This window comes from Corylus avellana, chromosome 3, assembly GCF_965113065.1.
Source record: "Corylus avellana chromosome 3, dhCorAvel1.hap1.2, whole genome shotgun sequence".
In the NCBI taxonomy this organism is placed as follows: domain Eukaryota; kingdom Viridiplantae; phylum Streptophyta; class Magnoliopsida; order Fagales; family Betulaceae; genus Corylus; species Corylus avellana.
In genome coordinates, this window is record NC_142492.1 from 33,513,497 (window position 1) to 33,538,307 (window position 24,811).

General features: G+C 33.2%; 2 protein-coding genes across 2 annotated transcripts; both read left to right on the plus strand.

Annotated features, from left to right (window-relative positions):
• The first annotated feature begins 6,553 nt into the window (after positions 1-6,553).
• Positions 6,554-8,693, plus strand: LOC132176253 (transcription factor bHLH162). Its single transcript, XM_059588405.2, has 3 exons — positions 6,554-6,822; positions 7,885-8,217; positions 8,371-8,693. The coding sequence occupies exons 1-3, from the start codon at positions 6,688-6,690 to the stop codon at positions 8,437-8,439; spliced, it is 537 nt and encodes a 178-aa protein (XP_059444388.2). The 5' UTR covers positions 6,554-6,687; the 3' UTR covers positions 8,440-8,693.
• A 10,363-nt stretch (positions 8,694-19,056) lies between these two features.
• On the plus strand, positions 19,057-22,267 carry LOC132175372 (transcription factor bHLH162). Its single transcript, XM_059587306.2, has 3 exons — positions 19,057-19,537; positions 21,397-21,732; positions 21,960-22,267. Exons 1-3 carry the CDS (start codon positions 19,361-19,363, stop codon positions 22,026-22,028), a joined length of 582 nt encoding a protein of 193 aa, XP_059443289.2. The 5' UTR covers positions 19,057-19,360; the 3' UTR covers positions 22,029-22,267.
• Positions 22,268-24,811: the final 2,544 nt, after the last annotated feature.

Sequence of the window (24,811 nt, forward strand, 5' to 3'; positions counted from 1 at the left end):
AATTGAAGTAAAATTGGCCATTTAATTGATGAGATTAAAGAAGATTTGTGCCAGCTGAGATCGATCCTAGCTCTAAGGTTTGATTGGTATTTTATCCATGAAAATACATTCCGTTTAAAAAAAAAAAAAAAAATGCACGTGGAGGATTACACAACTCGTTTTCCATAATTTAGTTGAACCCCCGGCGTCCGATCTGTCAATCTGTCATGATAGAGTAGATTCTGTGGACTTTCAAACAGAGTATATATAATAGTGCTGACTGGTCAAAGTCGTAGTTTTCGTATGTCTTGTTCATGATCTTTGATTGACCACACAGAAAATGACTCCTGTCGCTAAATGCATGGTCCCCGAAACAAACGTGTCGCACATCTGTGTGATCTCATTGGACGCAGCTTTCCAGCGCATGTACGCTACTTAATTGTCTTGTCATAAATTATTCAACAGTCAATTTTCTTTTAATTGCTTTTCACGTTTAGCTTAGCTTCATCAATTTAACATCTAGAACTTATAAAAAAATAAAAAAAAAATTAACATCTAGAGATATTAGCAATTATCCTCAAAATACAAATTTATTAAAAATTAATAAATTTGGTCAATTATTAATATTCTAAACTCCTCTCAACGAGTAATGGTATATATATATATAGGCCTCGCTACCATACAAAAAATAATAAGATAATTATAAGTTTATCTAGGGCTGTAAATAAACCAGTCCATTTAATAATCTGTTCGAAACTTGCTTGATTTAACTCGACTCGAACTCAAGCTCAATATTGTACAAACCCGCTCGATTAATAAATGATACATACTCAATTCGCTTAATAAGGGCTCGCGAGTTCAGCTCGTTTAAATGTTGACTGATTCGTTTGCCTGACTTGTTAGCTCATTCATATATGTAATATTAATTTATTACTAAAAATTAGTTATATAAATTTATGTATGTATATTAGTAATTTAGTAATACACATGTAATATAAATTAGTTAATATTTATATTATAGATAAATGTCTAGAGGTTATTTTTAAATTCGGGCTTGAACTTTGCTCGGATCATGCATTAAAGAATTTAATAGCTTAGCTCGAGTTCGAGTTAAGCCCGACTCGGCTCGAATAGCATTCTCAACGAACTCAAGCCTGAGCTTGAACTCGTTCAAACTTTAAACGAGCTTAGCTTGAACACACATTTAATAACTCGGCTCGAATAAGCATCTTCGTAAACGAGTCAGCCTTAAAATCCTAAAGTTCAACTCAACTCGACTCGATTATAGCCATCTATTTACCACATAAACCAGCATATAGGAACTAGTATCACATTATTTAAAATTTTAAATGATGTGACTATATATATATATATATATATATATATATATATATATATTATACTATTAAAAATGTGAAACTTAATCTAAATCGTGAAATGGAACGTCACAATTTCACTTTGATTGCAATGAATACCACATTACTTGGTTTCTTTTTTTGTTTTCCACATCCTTTGATCCAAGACATGTTTCACTCATATGATGGGATGCAAACAGCTTATAGCATTCATATTGAGTTTTTTAAACAAAAGTTAAATTTGAAGAGAAATTTTTTTTTTTTAATTTAAAAGGTCATTTTTAAAATGAATCAAATATCAAACTCTCTATATCTTCTTTTACTTTAATTAAATATTATTATTTTTGTTATTTAGTGCCTTGAATATCTCGGGTGAAGTAAAACAGAACGTAACACGCCAGACAAATTTTTTTTTTTTTAATATTTTAATAAAAAAAATTTTAAAAAAATTGCATGGCGTGCTAAGCATGCCGGCGTTGTCTGTATCACGACTCGAATATCTCAAGTCCTTCACATGGGGCCCATCAAGTTTTGTCTTATTTGTTTTGGCCTTTCAAAGTTGTAACCACTCTTTTCTTTTTCCTTCTTTGAGTTGGTTTTGATTTTTCAATAAGGAGAAGTAAACCAATTTTGCTAACTATAAAGGAGAGGCTATAGATCGTGAAGTGATGTGGGAGAAAAATTTAGAAGCCGCATTTCATTAGGGTTTTTCAGTTTGTTGTGCCTTATGGCACTTACAGAAGAAGAGAATTTTCTTGGTCAACCTTTTTCTTTTTTTTTTTAGAGTGAGATTTGGGTGTATTGGAACTTTGGGTTTTGAGTGATTTTTTTCCGGTTATCTTTGCACTCCATCTTTTGTTAGTGAATTTCCTCCGAGTCATCTCCGCCAGTAGATGTAGGCTTGTTAAGCCGAACCACTTAAATTTTAGTGTCGTATGTGATTGATCTATCTTCTATTATACTATTTTATGCTTCTTTGGGATCCTGTAGTTTAATTATGTGCACAACAAGTGGTATCAGAGCCTAGATTCTTTATTTTTTGTGGGATGGCTTTTGCAAAATTTGAAGTAGAAAAGTTTGATGGTCAGAATAATTTCAGTATTTGGCGTATCAAGACGCGTTATTTAATGCGACAATAAGGTTTGGTGAATATTTTGGATGGAAAGGTGCCATCATTAAGAGAGGAGTGTTTCATGTCGCATCTATATTATTTTAGTGTGTTTGGGAGCATCATGTATGCTATGGAGTGCATGCGTCCAGATGTTTCACATGCAGTCAGTGTTGTTCATCCTAGAAGGGTTTATTGGCCGGCAGTGAATTTGATATTCCATTATTTACGGGGTGCTACAGATGTTGGCTTAGTCTTTGACAGAGACAGTGGTATCGGTTCTAATGTCATTGGGTATGTCAATTCAGATTGTGTTGGTGATCTGATTGTGACACGAGGATATATCATATTGAAGAAAATTGGCTTTGAGAAAAATCCAGTGGATATGTTGACTAAGCCAATTCCGGTTCGCAAGTTCAAGATTTGCTTGGACATGCTTGTTGTTTGTAGTTTGTAATTGCCCGTGTGGGTGTTGGAGGAGACGTCATGAGGAGATTTGCATTGGGGACTTGATGAAATTCAAGTTAAGGTAGAGTTTATTGTTTGGTGCCTTGAATATCTCAAGTCCTTGTAACCACTATTTTCTTTTTCCTTCTTTGAGTTGGTTTTGATTTTGCAATACTCCTCTTTTTAGGAGAAGTAAACCAACTTTGCTAACTATAAAAGAGAGGCTATAGATTGTGAAGTGATGTAGGAGAAAAATTTAGAAGCCGCATCTCATTAGGGTTTTATCACTTTGCTGTGCCTTATGGCACTTAGAGAAGAATAGAGTTTTCTTTGTCAATTTTTCTCTCTTTTGTATTTTTCTCTTTTGTGTGAGAGTGAGATTTCGATGTATTGGGGCTTTGGGTTTTGAGTGATTTTTTCCCCTTTATCTTTGTACTTCATCTTTTGTTAGTGAATTTTCTTCAGGTTGTCTCCGCCAGTGGATGTAGGCTTGTTAAGTCGAACTACTTAAATCTTCGTGTCATGTGTGATTGATCTATCTTCTATTCTGCTATTTTCTGCTTCTTTGGGATCCTGTAGTTTAATTTTGTGCACAACAATTTTCTTATTTTTTAATTATTTTTTTGTTCTTGGGAGATGAGAGAGAGAAGGAAAATTAATATATAAGATTAAAAAACTAAATAACTTTCACTTTTTGGTACTTGGTATTTGGAGAGCCTTGTTGATCAAAGTTAAAATTGACATAGAGTAGAGAGTTTATTAAATGACCTTTTTTTTTTTTTTTTTTCAAAATTTTAAAGAAAAACCAAATTTAAAGAGCTCAATGTGAATGCTCTTATATATAGAGTGAAACCCTTCAGCCACATAGGGTAGGAAGGTTGGCCGTTTGGCTGCCTCCCTCCTCCCATCGTCCTCCTCGTTCCGGTGCTAGTTATTTACCTGATGCCCTAGCCTCGGTGCCTCCTCTCTTCCCCTTTCTTGCCTCTCCTTTCCCCCTCTGTTTTCTCAGTTTTTGCCCCTTTCTTGCCGTTTTTCTTCCCCCCTGCCTTCATTTTCTATAGTGAGCTCCTTGGCCTTGTTTTGGCTCTTTGTGGATTCGGATTTTGTCTGTGGTCTCCGCCGACCTGTGTCGTCGCTTCAGTGCCCGCTATTAGGGTTTTCTTTTATGTGTCCCCACCGCGTCGAGCTCCCACGCCCCTTACGCGGTGGTTTCCGGCCTACACGGGTCCAACTCCCTTAACCCCCTTCTGGCTACCGTCTTCCCACTTTGTGCTCATTTTTCTTGTTTTTTCCCTGTTTTTGTGGTTCTTTCTTGTTGTTGTTGTTGTTGTTTTTTTTTTTTTTTTTTTTTTTCTTGTTTGTGGTTGTTTTCATGTCCTGCTTTGCCGGTCTTCTCCACGCCTGTTCGTCGCCCACCGTCCACTGTTGTGTCTTTCGACGCGTCCCCGCCGGGATGAGCTTCCAAAGCCCCTTCGGTTTTCGGTTCTCGGCGTATGCGTGATTGGAGTGTGCTGTTTCTTTTCTTGTTTTATTTCCCTGTTCTGTTGCTTCTTTAAGATGTATTTGTGTTTTGGCGTGTGTTTTTTTCCTGTATTGTTTAATTTCCCTATGTTGTTCGGTTTGTAATAAGGCTTCTTCGTCTCTCACTCAATCTATGTCGCCTTCGGGTTAATTAGTTTTGATCCAGACCTTTGGGTTGTGGATGTGATCATTATACTGGCCTTCGGGTCGAGGAGGAAGAGTTTCGACGTGAGAGTCTTTCCGTTCTCAGAGTCGAGGAATAATTGCTATCCATGCATTTGGTTGAGTATGTCTGTCACAGATCTAGTATTAAATCTGATTTTAGTCATGGGTTAGCGGATTGGTCTCGAATCTTATACTAAACCCGATAATCTTGTAACTTTATGTTATGGTTGCTTCAGACCTTTGTTCTGTGATGTAAGAACTTTATGTTCGTGATATTATTGAATGAAATGTTATGTTTTTCTAAAAAAAAAAAAAAAAAAAAAAAAAAAGAAGTATATATAGTTTCATTACACAATTAATTCTCTTAGTCGTAATTAATTACCATCTTTTCCACTTTCTCACGTCTTTGAAAATTAAAGAGCTTCCTTCTATCATGAAAATGATTTTGTCCAATCCAAAACAAAATACGTCATTATTGTGAGCAAGCCTTGAAGTCCTAATTTTTGCCTTTATATTTTCCTTTTTCCGGCCACATTTTTCAAATTTTTTTTGTTGTTGTTAGACAGTGTGAAAGGAAGCTGCCCCCATTTGAGCAAGAAATTTGAGCCGAAAGTGCCGAAAGAACAAGGCATTTACAAAAGAGAAAGAGAGGATGCTATTACTCCAGTCTCCATGACCAATTCTTCGTTGGACAGATGGAGAATGAATTGAGATCCCAATCGATCCCCGTGCATGTGTGTGTGTGTGAACTGGCTCTTGGACCATGAGTGGCCAAAACAAATTGCAATGAATCGCAAGAAGCCAATAGAAAAAAGGTAGATGTAATAATTGGTCCCAACCATTTCGAGGATGTCCATCAACACTAGCTATCAACCTCTAATAATTCTCAGGAAAACCAAAGAAATGACCTCTAATAATTGCCCTCAACCAGATCCACCAAACCAAGAATCAACATAGTCGAAAAAGACTCATTTTATAGTTAAGGTTAAATTTTATAGATATAATGATTCTTACAAAATAACACTTTTTCATTTTTTCATATCAAATGTTCTTACATTTTTTTCACATCAATCCACGTCAGTTACAATAACAAAGAAAAAAATAGTGAAAAAGGGTGGTGTCAAAAAAAAAAAAAATGCAGTAAAACAAAATTCTAACCATAAATTACCATTTTAATTATAATATATTACATAGTATTGTTTGTTTCGAATTACAATATTAAATGAAGTATTGAAGGGGGAGATGCTAGTAATGCCACAAGTCCTTCTTGCATGTATTTCTTCAAGATTGATGTGTTTTTTAAAATTTTCTTTAGCTTTGTAATTGATAATTATTAAATTTTAATTGAATACTAACTTTAAAAGTTAATTTTTTTTTTAGAGTAACACAAGATAAACTTTTAAAATTGCTGGAGAATACCCGACCCTAAATATTGTTAGATATGGAGCGACGTGCAAAAAGTCTTGGAGGTAGGGACCGATTTTGGGGGGGGGGGGGGGGGGGAGGGGGAGGGGGGCTAGGAGTGGCAAAAAAAATAAAAAATTGTCAATTGATTCCTCTCAAAAAATATCTGGCTCTTGGTCCGTCTCCAAAATAAAAGCTGGCTCTGTCCCTACTTAGAAGGTGACATGCATCCTAGCTCTACTATACATATATAGCCACCAGATTGTATAATCTCCGCAATGGGCGGTGGAAGCGTGGATGCGCGGTCAAGGAAAGACTAGGATGGGATCATGTGAAAAGGTCAACAGTGAGTGAGCCAGTAGCAGCAGCCGAAGCCCCCCTTTTCACACGAACGTCAGTAGTACCACGTAGTATGTAGAATGGGTCATACGCAATTCTTATCCAATCAGCCAGCCTTTTGGGCCCCACCTTTCTACCTTGTCTGGCGGGCATTTGACAACGGATACTTCCGCTGCGGTTCCAAAACTCTCTTTTTGTTTTTCAATTTCCGAAATCCAAATTCAATTATTATTATTGTCATATTTTCTCCATCTCCCTAGACTCTATTGTCTCTCTATATATACATACAACGTACACGTTCACAATGAACTGCAAATTCAGATCCCTCCAGCAACCTCTTAATTCTCTGTGTCTCCTCTCTGAGTGAAGATGAAGAAGAGCAGCAAAAGTGAGGCATCCAAGGTTGACAGAAAGATGGTGGAAAGAAACAGAAGAATCCAAATGAAAGGCCTTTGCTTCAAGCTTGCTTCTCTTATTCCCCCCCACTACATCAAACCCTCCAAGGTATTATAACTCACTCCACCATGGTTGATCTTGCAATCTGATTTTTTTCTTTTTAGCTTCACCCGTCTGAATAGCGCCCCCTCCACACGGTTTAGGTAAAGTTCCAGCGAGCGTCAAGGAGTTAGCCAATTTTTTTTTTTTTTTTTTTGGGTTTTCTAGTTATGGTAAGTATGAATTAATTTGTACAAGTCCATATATATGGATTAATCAAAATGTTGAGAGAGTTAATTAGGATAATTAGAGGGAGAGAGATGCCAAAGCCAAACCTGCATATATGTGTCTCTAATTCAACATTTACTGATATTTTTGGTTCAGTATTTATTAATTTGTTGCAGTCTTTCGTGGCCACAGATCCAAAGGCCTTCTTAGTACTTTCCCAAGCGCGAGACAAAAAATATCAGGCCATTTTCCTTGAGTTTCTTTCGAATTATTAGCCACAGATTCATATCTGGGAGCAGAACCACGTTGGAGCTTCAGGGCTGGTCCCATGAAAATCTTGATACAAATTCTTTCAAAATTATCTTTTTATTCCCTAAAAAAGTGTTTTTTTTTTTTTTTTTTTCAAAATAATAGCTGTGTTTGGAAAAATCCTTTCTTTTTTTATTTCTCTAAAAAAAAAAAAAAAAGTTAAAACTCTTTTTATTCCTCTCTTCTTCTTTTTTCTCGATATTAATTATCCCCCCACCCCCCCCCAAAAAAAATGATAATAATCACACCTAAAATGAGTTTTCAGTGTGTGTTTTCTCGATATTCCGTGTATATATTTACTTTCTTACAAAAAAGGAAACCGATGTGTTCTTTACTGCCCGTTTTAAGTAAAAAAAAAAAAAATTAAACACGCCTAAATGAGTTTTCAGTGTGTTTTCGCCCTATCTATTCTATGTACTTTCTTACAAAAAAGGAAACCCTTGTGTACAATATTCCTTTCCTTTTTAAGTTTAACAAGTTAAATCTTCTTTTGTCTCTATTACTTGTCTCTATTAATTAATTTACCCCTTCACAATAAATCACATAATTATTATTATCATTTCTTTAATTTGTTTTGTTCTTCCTGTTTTTCAGGAAATTCTTTCACAGCTAGATCAGCTTGATTACGCAGCCTCCTACATAAAACAGCTGAGGGAAAGAATAGAAAAATTAGAGGGTGAGAAGGAAGAAGCAACGAGTTTAGGTAATAGCAATAAGATGATTGACACGATGAAGATTGGCTCAAAGTGGCCTGTAATTGATTTAAGAGACATGGGATCCAGTATAGAAGTGAGTTTGATATCTGGGTTGCACAAGAACTTCATGTTTTCTGAAGTTATAAGTATTCTTCACGAAGAAGGAGCTGAAGTTGTTAGTTCTAGCTTTTCTACTGTGGGTGATAAAGTTTTCCATTCAATTCATGCTCAGGTACACGTACCGTCTATAATTCTTATTTTCATCCCAAAGTCTTTGGCAAAAAAGAAGCGTTTAGTTTAATGACGTTTTCCTAAAATACGTCATTTTACTGTTCTATATATATATTTGCTAATACAATTCACTTTTATTTGATGAATTATGTAGGTAAAAATTTCTAGAGTTGGAGTTGATACTTCAAGGGTATTGCAAAGATTGCAGGAGTTGGTATACTGAATCCATCTGTTGCTGCAAATCATTTAATTAGATTGGAGGATGGGAGTAACTCAGTTCTCATGCATTTTTCTTTTCTCCAAAACCTGAAGATCAAGATTTTCTTGTCTGGGGATCCGGATATTTGGATCATTAGATAACGAGGGATGATCCAATTAATTAAGGATGGAGTTAACAGTTAATTTGTATTTGAATTTACCTTTGCTGCATGTAAATTAATTTCGAATTGAAGTTCAATATCAGAGTCATTCTCAATATATATTTAGTATCCATTATTGAATTTAGCTCTTGCGCTCAGAGCGTATATTTTCTATGATAATTATTGGATCGGAATGTTTTATAGTTTGGGTAGTGCTTAATAAAAGATGTGATTGTGACAGTACTTCACTTGTATGTATCATATTTTAGACCGTTTAGAACAAGTAGGTCTCACAACTCTTTTTATGTGGGGAATCTGAATTTTAATAAAATTCTGAAATTAAGCACCTCACGTAGCTTTAGAGAATCTTTGTTCTAGTTTTTGACCTATTATATATTTGAGCATTTCTAAATAAATTTAAGTCACATATATCGTATGCTTTATTTGATATTGTTATTATTGTTTATGGTAATTCGTAATCAAGAAAAATAACTAGATAAAATCATAAAAGGCCACCAAAGATATTATAAGCCCTCTAGCTTTGGCAATGGACCGGCCAAAGCTCAAATTTTTTTTCTAACTTCCTAACATTTTTATTTTTTTATATTACATCAGTCACTTTTTATTACTACTCAAATAAAAAATTTAATAAAAAAAAAAATTCTAAACTTTTATTTATTTTATATTACATTAATCACTTTCAAACCAAAAATCATATATCCGGCATAGTGCCAAACTGGCCTAAGAGTTCGTTGTCAACCTAAGAATAGTATTCAACAAATGGTTGTTGTTCTAAAGAATCTAAACTAAATTAAAATATTTGAAATATCAAGCAAAATATATTCAACAATATTTTTATCACAAAAATTGGAAAGCAAGTCGAATAGAAAGCTTTTCATATAGTAATTAATAATAAAAAGAATAATAAATATTCCAACAAACAACTGTGAAGAAAAAAGGTACATATATATTAAGTACATGCAGTGACTTTTTGCAGTTGACTTATCAAAAAAGTACGTAGTTCAAACAAAACGTTAAACATTAAAGTGTTGTACTTAGGTTACGCGGATACATAGACTAGAGACTTTTGACTGGGTTCTAGAAGAAATTAAGAAACATGACTCTCTTGTCAGTTTTCAGCCTTCAGCAACGAGGTCTAATTCTTTGCCATGTCTCCTCTCCTGGAAGCTGCACTCGGGGAAGAACAAAGTTGACTCGGTAGTTCAATTGGCTATTATTATTATTATTATTTTCTAAGAGGGGAAGGGGGAAAGGAGTACTAAAAGGCCGGTCTCTCCCGCTCTTAATTCGGAAGGAGAGAAAAAGGGAATAGACGGGAATATTTCCAACCACAATATTGTAAGAAGTGGCCCATTTATCAAGTTCAATTGGCTATTAGATATTGACAAGAGATAGTTTTTTTTTTTTTTTTTTTGGGTGGGTTCTGATCAGAAAGGTGTTAGTGCTGCCAGTATATACAAAATACAAAATACAAAATACGAATAAAATAAAATAAAAATAAGAGGCTTCTAATTTGACCAATTTGACCAATAGGGTTAGTAGGAATTGAATCAAGTTTAGGCTTAAAAAATCACTACAAAACAAATTTTTTTAAAATTTTTTTCATACAAAACATTAATTCTTATTTTTTTTCTCTTATATCACTCAAATCTGCTATAATACTGTTATACTCCATTTTTCTATTATATTGCCAAACATAGCCCAAAGGACCCCAAGCCTCAGACTTTGACCTGGGGATCCATCCGTAGGGTTTCTCAAGGTTTCTGAACGATAGTTTAAGCTTATAAATATTAACACCCCGCTCAGATGCGTGACAATTATTTAAAAATAAATAGCGATCTTATAAATTACGAGAACTTTTTGATATTTTAAAAACGATTAAAAGTATAATTTCCTCTTAAAAATATATTATAACATTTATGTACAAGTCTTCCACAAAAATGTGATAAAAATATTTTAACATTTACGTTTAGCGACCATCGAACGTTCAATGTTGTTAGATTTTATAGATTGGCTCATTCAATGTCAGAAACTTTATTTTATGTTTTGAAATTTTATGGGTAGCTCATATTTAGGTCTGCAACCAAAGAAGGTTGAAGAAAATGTAGAAAGATAAACAAAGCTGAGTGTCTAGACATACTAGACATAATGAAAGAGTGTCCAAACGGGAAGTGGAAAAAGGGACTCTTGGAACTTATCGAAATAGAGATGTCCGAACAAACAATTAAGTGTATAGATGGTTGGAGGTACAGGGACCTCTCGAAATGAGAGATGTCCAAATGGCACTGTAGACATCATAGATCTAGTGAGTCCGGACGGGATTGTCGATTACAGTTACGAAACCCTAAGTGCGTCGAAACGCTCACTTCTCGTGTTTGGATGCCACCGTACGTCACAGATTGTGGTTTTCTATTAATTACATGACTAATTATCATCTCTTAGTCACACTAAATTTTAGAGAAACTCTTGGGGAGTTTGGGAGATTTGGTCCAAGTGCTTGGTGTGTTACTACACACAAGTTACTTGAGAATATACTTCAATGAGATTATCGTGTAGAACACTTGAAGGGTTGAAGTAGCCAACAAGGGTGTTGTGGTAGCACAACAAGAAATCAACACAAAGTCTACCAGTAGGAATCGGTAAAGATTCGGCTAGTTGAAGATTGGCCAACATATGACTTATTGGAGTAGCAATTACGTGAACAACTATGACTTATTCCACCCCCTTTCCATTTATTTATTGATTTTGTTGGTTTTGTTTTCTGTTTATTTTATAAAAAAATTTAATATTTTTTGTTGAATATTATAAGGGGTAAATTTGGTTTTTGAAGTGTCAAAGTGAGGCTATTTTTGGAAGACCTTAGTCAAATATGACATTTTCATCCAAACAAACACTGAACGCTAACGTAGGGACTTAATTACAACAAAATGGTAGTTTAACACCTAAGTGTCACAATTGTCGGTTCGTAAGTCTTTATAAAGATGGTTGTTAGTTGAGGGGGTTAAAATATATTTAACCCTTAAAGATAATATAGCATATCATCAGGATCTTTGCTAGCTAGACAACGTTGGAAGATTGAGAGTCTTTGGTAGTGGAAGGTGTCATATAGGAACAAAAATTTCCTCCTAACAGGGTTAGAATAAATTTTTTCTAATACAATCTATTGAACTGTCATGTGTCTTATGAACATGTGAGAAGCATATGTTTTTTTAATAGTTTTATGAAAACCTGACATACTTCTCACATGCAAAAGGACACATAAAAAATTTATAAACCGAGTTGGAGGAAATTTATGTCCATCATATTATATAGTATTTGGCATTGTGATCATCACGTTGATGTTTCAGATTTTTGAACTTGTTCCTGGAGATCAACTTTCTGTTTCACTGTGGATTTTAGAATTATGCAGTACTATACTTGTTATTACTTTAGGTTTTGTTTATTATGGTATTATTATGGATATGATATTATGTGAATACTGAAATTATATGGATGATTTTTTTAGTTCTCTAAGTGTATTATTTCATTTTAAAGATAGTTTTAATGACAGCCGTTATCATGCCTATTTTAGATTTGGGGCGTGACACATATTATATATATACATACACTATGATGTTTGCGTGCTTTTTGAAATCTCTATTATAAGTTTATAAGCATGCATGTGTCATGTCGTATCATTCTCAGAACAGTCCATTGGTCACCATGTAATAAATAGTCAATTTTGGCGTATTGAATGCCTAATTTTAGTGATAGGCATTATCATGCTCATTTGGGATTTGGGACGTGACATGTACCATGATTTTTAATTGTGTGCCTTTTAAAATCTCTACCACAAGTTTATAAGCATGTGTCGTGTCGTATTCATTTTTAGAACAGCCTGCTGGTTGCCATGTAATAAATAGAGTTAATTTTGGCATATTGATCAATTCCTAGCTAGTTTTAGTAACAACCGCTATCATGCCCATTTGGGATTTGGGGCATGACATATATATAATATATATACCATGATTTTTGGGTTCTTTTTTAAAATCTCTACTACAAATTTATAAGCATGTGTCGTGTTATATTCATTTTCAGAAGAGTATGCCAATGGAGTCAATTTTGGCGGCTTCATGAGCAATCACATACCAGGTTACTGTACATAGTACCGAGGAGGCGTCATACAATTGACATCTTGGTTGTTTTTTAATGATCAAGCAAGCCAGCTGCAAATACCTAAACGACAAGCAATTGCTATCAATGCATGCTGATCGATGATGCTGTCCATTTTTTGTTTTTTTTTTTTGGTTCTTTCTTTCTTCTTCATTTCATTTCAATCATGGCGTCTCTCCATCGGGCCCCAATCGATTCCATGCTACAAAATTTTGGATTGGCTGAAGCCTGAAGGGGGAGGGGATCTTCAAGCTACCATTGATGAGTGACAAGACATCATCTCAGAAATGTTGGGAGCTAGCAAAAATGAATTGTCCAATCTTCTTGGAGAATCTATGAGTGATTTTTTGTTTTGGGTAACCGTGATTTTTTTTTTTTTATTATTTTATTATTTTAATTTTTTTGAAAAAAAAAAAAAAAAAAAAAAATTAGCCTGGCGTGCTTCAACAGTGAAGCACGCCAGGCGTGCTCTGAATCATGACTCTTTTGTTTTTAGTCATCAGTGAATTGAAAGTTGATGCCTTCAAATTAATGCAACTTAAGCCCGTAGTTAAGGGGAAATTAACAAGAATCTATAGAATCATGAATAGTTTGATATGATCTTCTTCATTTCATTACTTTCTTTTTAATTCTTTTTATTTTTATTTTTTTAATTAAAAAGGTTGGAGGGGAAGGTCAATTATAAATATCCTACTTGAGCGTGACCATTGTAGCACTAACCCGCTGGGCACTGCTCAGGAGGGGCCTAGGCGGTGGAAACCGCAGGAACTTCCTCAAGACCGACCAAATCATAGCTTAACACCTGCCTCACAAGGGCATCAATGAGACTCAATATAGCTAACACTAATAGGCTAAGGAATTCTCATTGCGGAAGTCGAACCTAGACCCTAGTGCATACCCAACTTTATGAGAATTCCCTTGAGATCATTGAACTACCACTCGGTGGTTCTTCATTTCATTACTTACTTGTACAAGTTCTTTATTTAATTTTGAAATTCACATCTCAAAGCTAGGAAGCCAACTCACCCATCCCAAAGACTAAGGAGAATTTGGTGCTTTGCTCCTTATGGAACCTACCTGCAAGTATACTTTGTTGATGGAAGTTACTGCAAGTTTTTGACCTTGTCTAGTCTTTTGTAAGGGCTTGATTTAGCCTGTTTCTGGGTTGCTGTTGGTGTTTTACAGCTTGTGTTTTTTTTTCTTTAGTGTGGTTTTGGTTTTGGCTTCTGGCTGTTTTCAGCCTGCTTTGCTAGGTTTGTTTTAGGTTTGATGTGTAATTGGTTATTGTTTTGATCTATAAAGTTGCTTATTCATAAAAAATAAAAAAAAAAATAAAAAATAAAAGCCAACTCACCCACGACTTCATTTCAGATTAAATTATATTGGTAAGTTTTCGACCACATGCAAAACTCTCTACCCATCGTCAAACCAAGACTTCTCCGGCCAAAAAACTTAAAAATAAAATAAAATCAATCAATCAATGCTATATATAAATATATCCAAACCTGATTTATAATTTGTTTAACAGAGAATTAATTTGGCAACAAAACATTTCACATGAATGCCACCCGATATTTTAGTACAAGAAAACTCACAAAATAGTACATATCTATTAGGATTCTTTTCCGTTTGTATGCATCAGTATATAATTAATTCATAAATATAATTACATGAAGGGAATTTTTAGTGTTTACATAAGTTTTAATTAGTACAATTTATAGGGCAAAGTTGTTCTCCTATCTAAATTGAAACAAGTCTATTTTTTTTTTTTTAGCAATTTTTATTGTTGAATCATTTTAAGTATAACACCATATAGAGATAATTAATATAAAAAATGCAAAGAAAAACTTTCTTGATAAAACCGCTAATACAGAATGTGTTTAAAATATATGTGATTCTCGTGCACATTTTCAATGGTTATCATCACATACATTTGGAAGGAAACTTTATTTCAGTTTATATAATTACTTTCTGTCATTAATTTCTAACCGAGTCGCAGAAAGTTCAAACCGCAAGAACATTAAATTAAGCTACGGATCAGTAAATATGGATGTAATCCAAATTTCAAATAAATCCAAAATTAATTCGGAAATCTGAAATTTATTACCTAATAATCTAAAGAGATATAGTTGATAAATAAATGTTTGATAGCAAAAAGTCAAAAGTTTCCTGATCGATTGTCTTTTCATGCAGAATGTTTGATTATAAGTAGAGTCCCACTGCAAAGTCTCCCGGCCATGTATGTACACATTTCCCCTTTTCCTGGCCTTTTCCCTTTGCCCTTTTCCCCCTTTTGAATTGAAAAAAAAAAGTCCCAGTTTGATACAACCAAGAGAAACCCAATGTGTACATAATAAATATGGTCGGTGCAGGCGTGGATGCGGCCGGTCACAGCTACTCAGCTCACCGGAGAACAACCGAGCAAACTTGAATTAACGTAGGAAAATTAAGGAGACCAAAAATCAAATCCCAACATGCCAGCTGGAAAAGTGTTATATAATTGGTTTCTAATATACCTAGCTACAGGGACGGAGCCAGAAAATTTTATGGGAGGGGGCCAATCAATTTTTTTTTTTTTTTTTTTTTTTTTTTTTGGTTCTTTAGAATTTTTTTATTAAAAAAAATTATTTTTGTTGTTTTTTTATGAATTAAAGACTACCGTAAGGGCCAAAAAAAGTGAGCATTTGAAAGTAATGGCCAAAAAATGGACATTTGAAAGTAAGGACCAAAAATAAAAAAACTTAATGGGTATGGCCCAAAAAAATTAAGAATAGGACCAAAAGTTTTTATTGAATATGACCAAAAAATCTAAAAATAGGGCCAATTATTTTTTGGAGGGGACCAAATAACTAAACTTAAAACATTACTTTACCCTTCTTCTTCTTCTTCTTCTTCTTCTTCTTCTTCTTTTTTTTTTTTTTTTTTTTTTTTTTTTTTTTTTAAATTTATTTATTTTTTCCTTATTTGGGGGGGACCATGGCCTACCCCGGTCCCCCCCTCCCTCCGTCTCTGCCTAGCTAGTCAACTTCTCTTCTTGTAATGCTTAGGGTCCGATCTTCTTGCGGTTTCAATAAGTACGATTTTTAAAATTGTTACTTTTTAAAATCTTAAAGGCGATTGGTAAAACATGTTTAAAAGTAATTTTTTATCAAATATTTTTTTTATGGGAAATCGTGATTTTGATTTAAATTCAAGTTTTTTCAAATAAATACCCCCTATCCTACTTATAAAAATTGCAGAATTTTTTTTTTCTTCCAATTTTAGATTAAGTGCTTTTTAAATCGCAAATGCTAAACGCTTTATATTTTGCGATATCTTTTAAAAACACAGATTATTCTTACGAAATCGGAATCAGAAACGCACCCTTAATTATTTCGTTATTTGACATATTTTTATGTTGATACAGAATAATTCTATAAGTCTTTTTTGTGTTATTCTAAAAATAATGTGACTTTTAAAATCACAATTAGACTTGTGATCGATTGATCACTATTGAAATTTTCTCAAAGGAATAATTTAGTCTTTTAGTTTTAGTTAATTTTTATTTAAGTTATTAGAATTTTATTTAATTCTTAACTGTTAGTATTATTTTGTAATTCAATAACGGGCTTGGTCCAAAGTCGGTCAAATTAGAGTTAGAGTTGTGTTAGCTAGTATTAATTTAAGTGAACTATCGCACATTCACACTCCAACGGAGATAGATTGGAATTGATGAATAAATTAATAGATTTTGTGATTACTCTTCTCCTGTGGTGAGATATCATTCCCTTGGTGTGGCATCAGTTTCCTCTACTTGCTAAGACACCGACCAGTCCTTTATCTTTCCCGTTCTTTATCTATTTGTGGAAAAATTGTTCTCTGTGATGCGTCATCATCAACCCAAATAATCTATAAAACTGTGTTGTGTCTCTTGAACCACAATCTATAAATTGTTATGGTGTTTCTTGAACATGGAGATCGACTTTCTACTTCGCTTCGGAATTTAGAATGAGTTGAAATTTGTTATTAATGAGATGAAATTTTATAATCTCTAGTAGTAGTAGTACTGTATATAAAACTATAAGCAGGCATGTGTACGTACGCGGTGTCCTTTTCATTTCCAGAATGAATATGTTGTATTAACTATATGCATGCACAGTAACATGCTCCAAATTTTTTGCATTGGCTGAACGCCGGTGGTGGCGGGGTCTGTTGATCCCTGTTCAAGCTACAATTGGGTGACAACTCATGGCCTACCTTGAAAATTTAGATAGAGATCTAGGGAGAGAGAGGGAAAGAGAGACAGCAAAAATCGAATTGTCCAATCTTCTTGGGAGTTCTTATCCAATCTGCTTCTTGGCCGGGGGTGCGTGGTGATTCTTTTATTTATTTATTTTGTTTTGTTTTGTTTTGTGAGTTATCAGTGAATAATTGAAAGTTGTTAGTTGTTACCTTCAAAGCCTTCAAATCAGTACAACATTCGATCGATCGATCGGTCGGTCTTCTTGATAATATTGCATATTCCTTGCTTTACGTGTACAACTTCTTAACCTTCGAAAATTTAATTTTGAAAATCACATGATCGATCTCAAAGCTAGGAAGCCATCTCAATCACGGCTTCATTTTCAGATGAAGATTATAATTAGTTGGGAAAGAATATATACTATATATATTGGTAAGAATCTATATAACCACATGCAAAACTCTCAATCATCGTCAAACCAAGACTTCTCCTGAAAATAATAATAATAATAATAATCAATCAATGTTTGATCTTAGTTTGAAATTAAACCTCTTGAAGATTCAATTGCATTTAATTTATATCTATAATTTTGAAATCTGAAATCGTTACCATATTTAGGGTCTATTTGGGTTTGTATTTTCAAAAAGCGCGATTTAAAAATAGCGACTTTAAAATATGATTTTTAAAAACGTACTTAAGTGTTTGGCGAAATCACAATTTAACATTTAAAATTCTGTGTATTTTATTTTTTTTCTAGCTACTTATTTGTAATTTGAAAATACAATCCCAAACGATTTATATTTTTCTACGATTTTGTTTAAAATTATACTTTTTGTCTACATAATCGCAATGTCAAATACATTTTTAGTATCTTTTAATGTAAATGACACTATCGACGCTAGAAAACTTTTCACATGAATGCCACATGATATTTTAGTACAAGAAAACTCACAAAATAATGATATACTTTCATTATTATTTATTTATCTAGCTATATATTAGGATTCTTTTACGTATAAGCAGTACATAATTATTTGTGATATTTATCTGTGTCAACTATAAATATTACATGAAGGGAATTTGTATTGCTTAGATAAAGTTTTTTTCCAACCCCAAATTTATTAAATTAACATAGGTTTAAAACTAAGCTACACAGTAAATATCGACTGTAATCCAAATTTCAAAAAATTAAATTTAAAATGAACGTCAAAATCTGAAATTTATTACGTAATCATATATCTAAGGACGACAATTGTTAAGTGATTGATAGCTTAGTCTTCAAAAAATTAAAGTCAAAGTTTTCTATTCATTTTCAATGCTCAGTACTTATCATGTTTTATTATTACTTTTTTGGTCAAAATTGGAATTCGTCAATGTCGTACAGTCCATTCCCATGTATGATTTACTGGTGTATGTTTTCCATTTATTGCATGGGAGATCTTTTATTAAGAGGACTGGTCATTTCATATATATATTTTGCTCAACAATTACAATATTTTGAATATATATAGGACTATTTTCCGTCCAAACTCGTTCTATAAATTGATACAAAGCTACTTTCGCAAGACGAGGAGCTACTTCAATTCATTAGTTTTATTTTATTTTAACATGTTCGTATAAAATAAGGAAAAATAGAGATGATAAATAATTACAAAAAGTAGAAAATAAGTCAAATAAGTGATCTATTCCTCTCAAAGAGTTGCACAATGCAGTTATTAAAGCAAAATTGACACAGAGTAAGACAAGCCTATCTGAACCCTTACTTGTAAACAGCGACAACCACTGGGAAGAGGCAAAGGTGGTAGAAGCACCGTTAGAGTCCGAATAAATCACGAAGACAATAACCTACAAAACACAAAAACACCATAATGCAAATAAAACTGTTAAATATGCATTCCTTCTACCTTCAATTTTATTGGGTTGGTGTGACAGGATTTATGAACTCTTGTTAAAAAATAAATTTATAAATTCAAATTAAAAAAAAAAAAAAAAAAAAAAACGTGTACACATGTAATATGGTCGGTGCAAGCGTGGATGCGGGCCTACTGAGTCGAAAACAACCGAGAAAACAAGAATTAACGTAGGAAAGGGAGACCAAACCAGAAGAAGCCACGCTGGAAAATAAATGGAGTCCTAGGAAATTCAATGTATCATGCTTGACCCTGTGGGGGCTTTTGACAAGGGATCCTTCCACAGAACGTTCACATGCGCGCTCTCGATTGCTTTTTGTTTCTACCTTCAACTTTCAAATCAAACTGTATATATATATATATCAAAGACGTACGGCTTTATAAATCTCTTATCTCTTGCCCATTTTATTTGCTTTCAGGGGCACTACTGATAGATTGATAGATCAATCTCTTGTCTCTTGCTTTTATATATATATATATATGCTTTGTGTTGGTGTGAGGGAGAGGGAAGGGAAATCGATGAAGAAGATCAGTAGCAGCAGTGAGGCGTCCAAGCTTGACAGAAAGATGGTGGAGAGAAACAGAAGAATCCAAATGAAAAGCCTTTCCTTCAAACTTGCTTCTCTTCTTCCTCCCCACTACATCAAATCCTCCAAGGTACTCTTATTTTGCAATTTTTTTTTTGTATTTTTTGTGTTTGATGTCTTTTATTTTTTTTTTTTAATTTAAGCTTTTTCTTCTTAAACCGCCATATAAAACTACTTTGCTTGAAAACAAACAGAGGCTTAACATACGTAAGCTGAAATACATAAAATATATAAGTTAATAAAAGTTGATATGGATTAATCAAAAGAGAGTTGCTACAACACATTCTCCTCACCATCTCTTCACCATCTTCCTTCTTTCAACATCTTGATTCTTTCAAAAAAATAAAAAATAATACAAGAGAGAGGAGATGGTGAGGAGAATGAAAAAGAGCATTTCTCTAATCAAAATGGGGAGAGAGATCCTCATCCACATGTGTACTGTAAAGTTCAACAGTTCTTGAGTGAAATGGAAGAAAGAATATTCTAGCCCTGTGCAATTTTAATATTGGATGGAAGAGAATGTTGCAGATAGTGCTGGTGGATATTTTCCCAAAAGGTTGGTGCAATTATTAATAAACTTTTTCTCTTTTAATTACTATTATTTTGTTTTTTTAATTTTTTTTTTGACATGTCCACACTGATTACACAAGAGGAGGGAAAGAGATTCGAACTAGTGACCTCCATTTCATTAGGCGTGGTCCCAGTCGATTTATCTACCTCTTACGGAAAAAAAAAAAAAAAAAAATCCCACTTTAATTTAATTTCAAATGATTAACAACAGCTTCGGATCCACTTCTAATAATAATAACAACGTGGCATGTGCTTAATTAAGAGTCTAATAATCTGATATAACAAATTCGACTCATATTTTAATTTAGACAAAATATATATATATATATATATATATATATATATATATATATATATATATATATTTAAAAAAAAGGGTTACGTCGAAAGATCCAAACCGTTGAATGAACGATTTGGGTATTAGGAATTGCAGGCCCCTACAATTTCTTAACATCAATCCTCTATGTGTACGTGTGCCATAAAATGAAGTGTTTAGTTTTTTTCTTGGATTAGGATTTCTTAAGATTCCTATGATATTTCACCTAGCTAGTAGATTTATTCCATTATCAACCATTAGTACTTAGGATTTCAATTATTGAGATTTTTTTTTATATCAGCAGTACTCATCATTTCAAAAATATGGATTAATAACAGTTGAGTTGCTGATATATATGGAAATACCCCAACCATTGATTTTAGAATATATACCCTCGGAATCTAGGGAGTCTCTTAATCATATATTCCTGATAAAAGAAAAGCTCTGTGGTCCTTTTCGGTTCTTGTTCTTCAAATCTTTTTACATATTCATCCAAAAAAAAAAAAAAACTTCTTTTTAGACGACTAGTCTCAAGGACTTTTCAAAATTATTATGCATGTGTTTATAAAGAATTTTAAGAAGAAGAATAATCATTTTAATTGCTCAAGATCTCACCGCATATGGCAATACAGCTTTACAGCGAAACATCTGTCTTATTGTAAAATATCTATGCTGCAGCTTCTTAATCAGTAACCACAAAAATATCAAGAAATACAATTAAGTCCACTGCTATTTTCTCGAGAGTAATGCTTTTTTGCATTTTGGTGTTCTATCTTGCATGCACTTTTGTTGAATTGTTTTGACATGATCAAGAACTTCTATGGCGGCCTAGATCACCTGGAGATGAGAATGTGCTTTTATATATATATATATATACTCGCAGTACTCTTCTTAACAACAACACATTTTAAAGCCGTGATAAATCATAATTCTGTCAAAACTCCGCAATGAGAGAAGAACGAGGATGTGTGATCTAGCTCCTAAGAAATCTTATCATTTTAATAAATTAAAAAAAAAAATTTAATTTATTTTTTTTCTTTCAGGAAATGCTTTCACAGCTAGATCAGCTTGATTTGGCTGCCTCCTACATAAAACAACTGAGGGAAAGAGTAGAAAAATTAAAGGGAAGGAAGGAACAAGCAATGAGTTCAGGTAGTAGCAGTGACACGATTAATGACAAGATGAAGATTGGCACAAAGTTGCCTCTAGTTGATTTAAGAGAGTTCGGTTCCAGCATTGATGTGATTTTGATTACTGGGTTGCAGAAGAACTTCATGTTGTCTGAAGTTTTAAGCATTCTTCAAGAAGAAGGAGCTGAAGTTGTCAGTGCTAGCTTTTCTGCTGTGGGTGATAAGGTTTTCCATACAATTCATGCTCAGGTATACACAAAATATTAGTACTTATAATTCTTATCGGAGAGAAATGCTATTCAACATTCTCTTCGTTATTTCGTTCTTTTTTTTAAAAAAAATTATAAAAAAAAAAAACACCCAGTAAATATCGACTGTATCACATGAAACTGGAAGATGAACACTTACGAATGCTAAGTAACAGCCTATATTTCAAACCCTGATATAGTTCACTTTTATTTGATGAATTTTTCTAGGTCAGAATTTCTAGACTTGGGGTTGAGACTTCAAGGGCACGGCAAAGATTGCAGGACTTGGTGTTCTGAATCCATGTGTTGCAGCAAATCATTTAGCAATGCTCTATCAAGATCTCATTTTTCCTCCAAAACCTGACGATCGCGATCAAGATTTTCTTGTTTTTGTCTGAGGATCAGAAATGTGGATCATTAGATGTTTGAATTTAGCTATTGTTGTATATTTAGAATGTAGCTTATCTAGAAACATCCTCAGTATTCAGCAATAATCACCAATATTTTCGTCCAATATTTAGTCACAGATATATATATAGGGCCATGTTTTATATAATATTTTTTGACTGGCCTCTTGTCTGAGCAATTTTTCCAGATGGATTTAAGTCATATATCGAATGCTTTATTGGACATTGTTATCATTAGTTATTAATCATGAAAAATAATTAGATAAAATCATAATTAAAGGTTAACTTATAAATATGAAGAACATGCCAAAGCGGTTGTTGGAATTTCATTTTCTAAACTAAATTGAGACATTGAGACAAAATTTGGAAATATCAAGTAACTTAATTATATTTGATTAGTTAATTGATCCTGATAATCAAATTCCACCCTCATTAAGCCTTTTATAGGATGGAAAGAGATCTCATGATCAGCAATATCCATTTAGTTCGTGATTTTCAAAATTTATGTAATTTTATATAAATCAACAATTGCTTTAAAAGTTTAATTATCTATGATTGAATTTGCACTAAATTTAGCAACAATTTTTTTTTTCTTTGACAATATTTATAACTTAAAATGCTCATTTTGAAATTGCTATAAAAATTGAAAATTTTGAAGTAATAAAAATGAGTTGTTACCATCATGAGTTGTACTAAATATCTAATTCATGTGGCCACACACATGATTCTGTCAGATATATATAGGGTGTTTTGGAGTATAAAGTCCATAAACAAACAAAGTAAATAAAGATAATTTGTACTACAAAGTAACCATCCAATAAGACGAGGGTGAGTTTTCTTTGTCAGTATTAATGATGATGGGCTAGGTTAGTTGAACTTCAATATTGGTGTTAATTGCGATACTGAAATTATTGCCGACACGTTCACTAAGTTCGACACGTACTTGATAGACCCGATACAAACTAAATGTTTTTGGATTGCATTTCAAAGGTCAGGGATCAAATTAAAAGTTTTTTGCCCGGCCTAAAGATCAATTTTAAAGTATACTTATTAACCACATGGGTGGTAGTTGAGTTGGTAGAAGAATTATTTTCATCCTAATAGTCGTGTGTTCGAATCCGCTTGTAATAGTAGATGCGTGAACCAGATGCTACTTTGAAGGGGTTCTACTGGCTTACACTTTTGTGGGGTTGTGGTGACGGGTTCGCCATCCTAGACAGTAGCTATGTCTCAAACCGGACATTCCACAGTGAGTGAAAACCCCAATGATAACGCCCAAAAGAAGAAACTACACTAGTCGCCCCTTTCCACCTTTTTAATTATATATATATACTTATTAGAACTTTTCAAAAACTACAATAGGTCATGGACTACATAGGTCTATTCCCCTGTCTTTATCTTTAGCACTTCTATTTTAAGTGCACGGTTTTATTATTGCCTCATACTATTTTAAAGAGAACATATTTCATATAAACACATCATACTTTTTTACACCCAAACAATGTAGAACGTCACACCATCCGTCACCACCGCCGGGTCAAATACAGTGTTGGAAGGTTATACGGATGTGGTTTTGGCTTTTTTGCTGTCATGTCTACTTCTCCACTTGCATTGTACATTATGCAGGGGCCCGGTTCACTTCTTCTCCTGCACTCCGCGTGTTGGGGAAGGACAAATTTGACTTAGCTGTTCAAGTATGTAGCTATGATAGTGAAATAAATAAAAGTTTGTTTTTGGCTTGGGGAAAGGTGTTAGAATATAAGGTTACCATATTAGCAGTGGCGGAGAGAAGAGGGGGCGACCTGGGGCGGTCGCCCCTGGTAAAAAAAAAAAAAAAAAAAAATTAAAATATTTTTCTGGCCGAATTGTCTACTGCCCCAGGTAACAAAATTTTGTTTTTTTTTTTTTTTTAAAAAAAAAAAAAGTAAAAAACTCCTGCAGCTATTTTGGTTTCTTGGTTTCACATTTTAAAAAAAAAAAAAAAAAAAAAAAGTGTCAAGAAATTTAATGTTTATTTATCAATATTTGGCACTTTCTTGTCATAATCCAAGTGCCCAACTAAGTAAGTTGAGAGTAAAGTTTATAATTAAAGCCATTAACGCTTTAATTTGTCTTGGTTATGATAACGCCCTTAATTTGTCTTGGTTATAATTTAAACTTTTTAATTGAGATATATCTCTCATTTTCATCATTTTGTTTATCTTATTTTAAAACAATATTGTTATTTATTATTATTATTTTTTTGGTGTGTTTTATATAGTACTTTGGGATTTTGTCAAGCATCAACGAGTTTCAGAAGATTATTGCCAATCTTAGATTTGTTCTTTTTATTAATTCATTTTAGGCTAATAGCTTTCGGAATATGCTAATAATTTTATTATAATATCATTAGAGTATGAGAAGTAAACAATTATTAAAACAATACTTCGTAACAAAATGGAAGATGAATTTCTTAAAGATAATTTACTTGTCTATATTGAAAGGGGAATTACTGAAAGTTTCGATTCAGATTTAATACTTTATGATTTTGTTTCTCTAAGACCGCATAAAATGCAATTTTAGACACTTCGTATTTTGTATTTTCCTTTACTATTGTATTAGTGCCTACATGGTAACTAATATATCAATTTAGCATATAAATATGCTTTTTTGTGATACATATATTGTGGTATA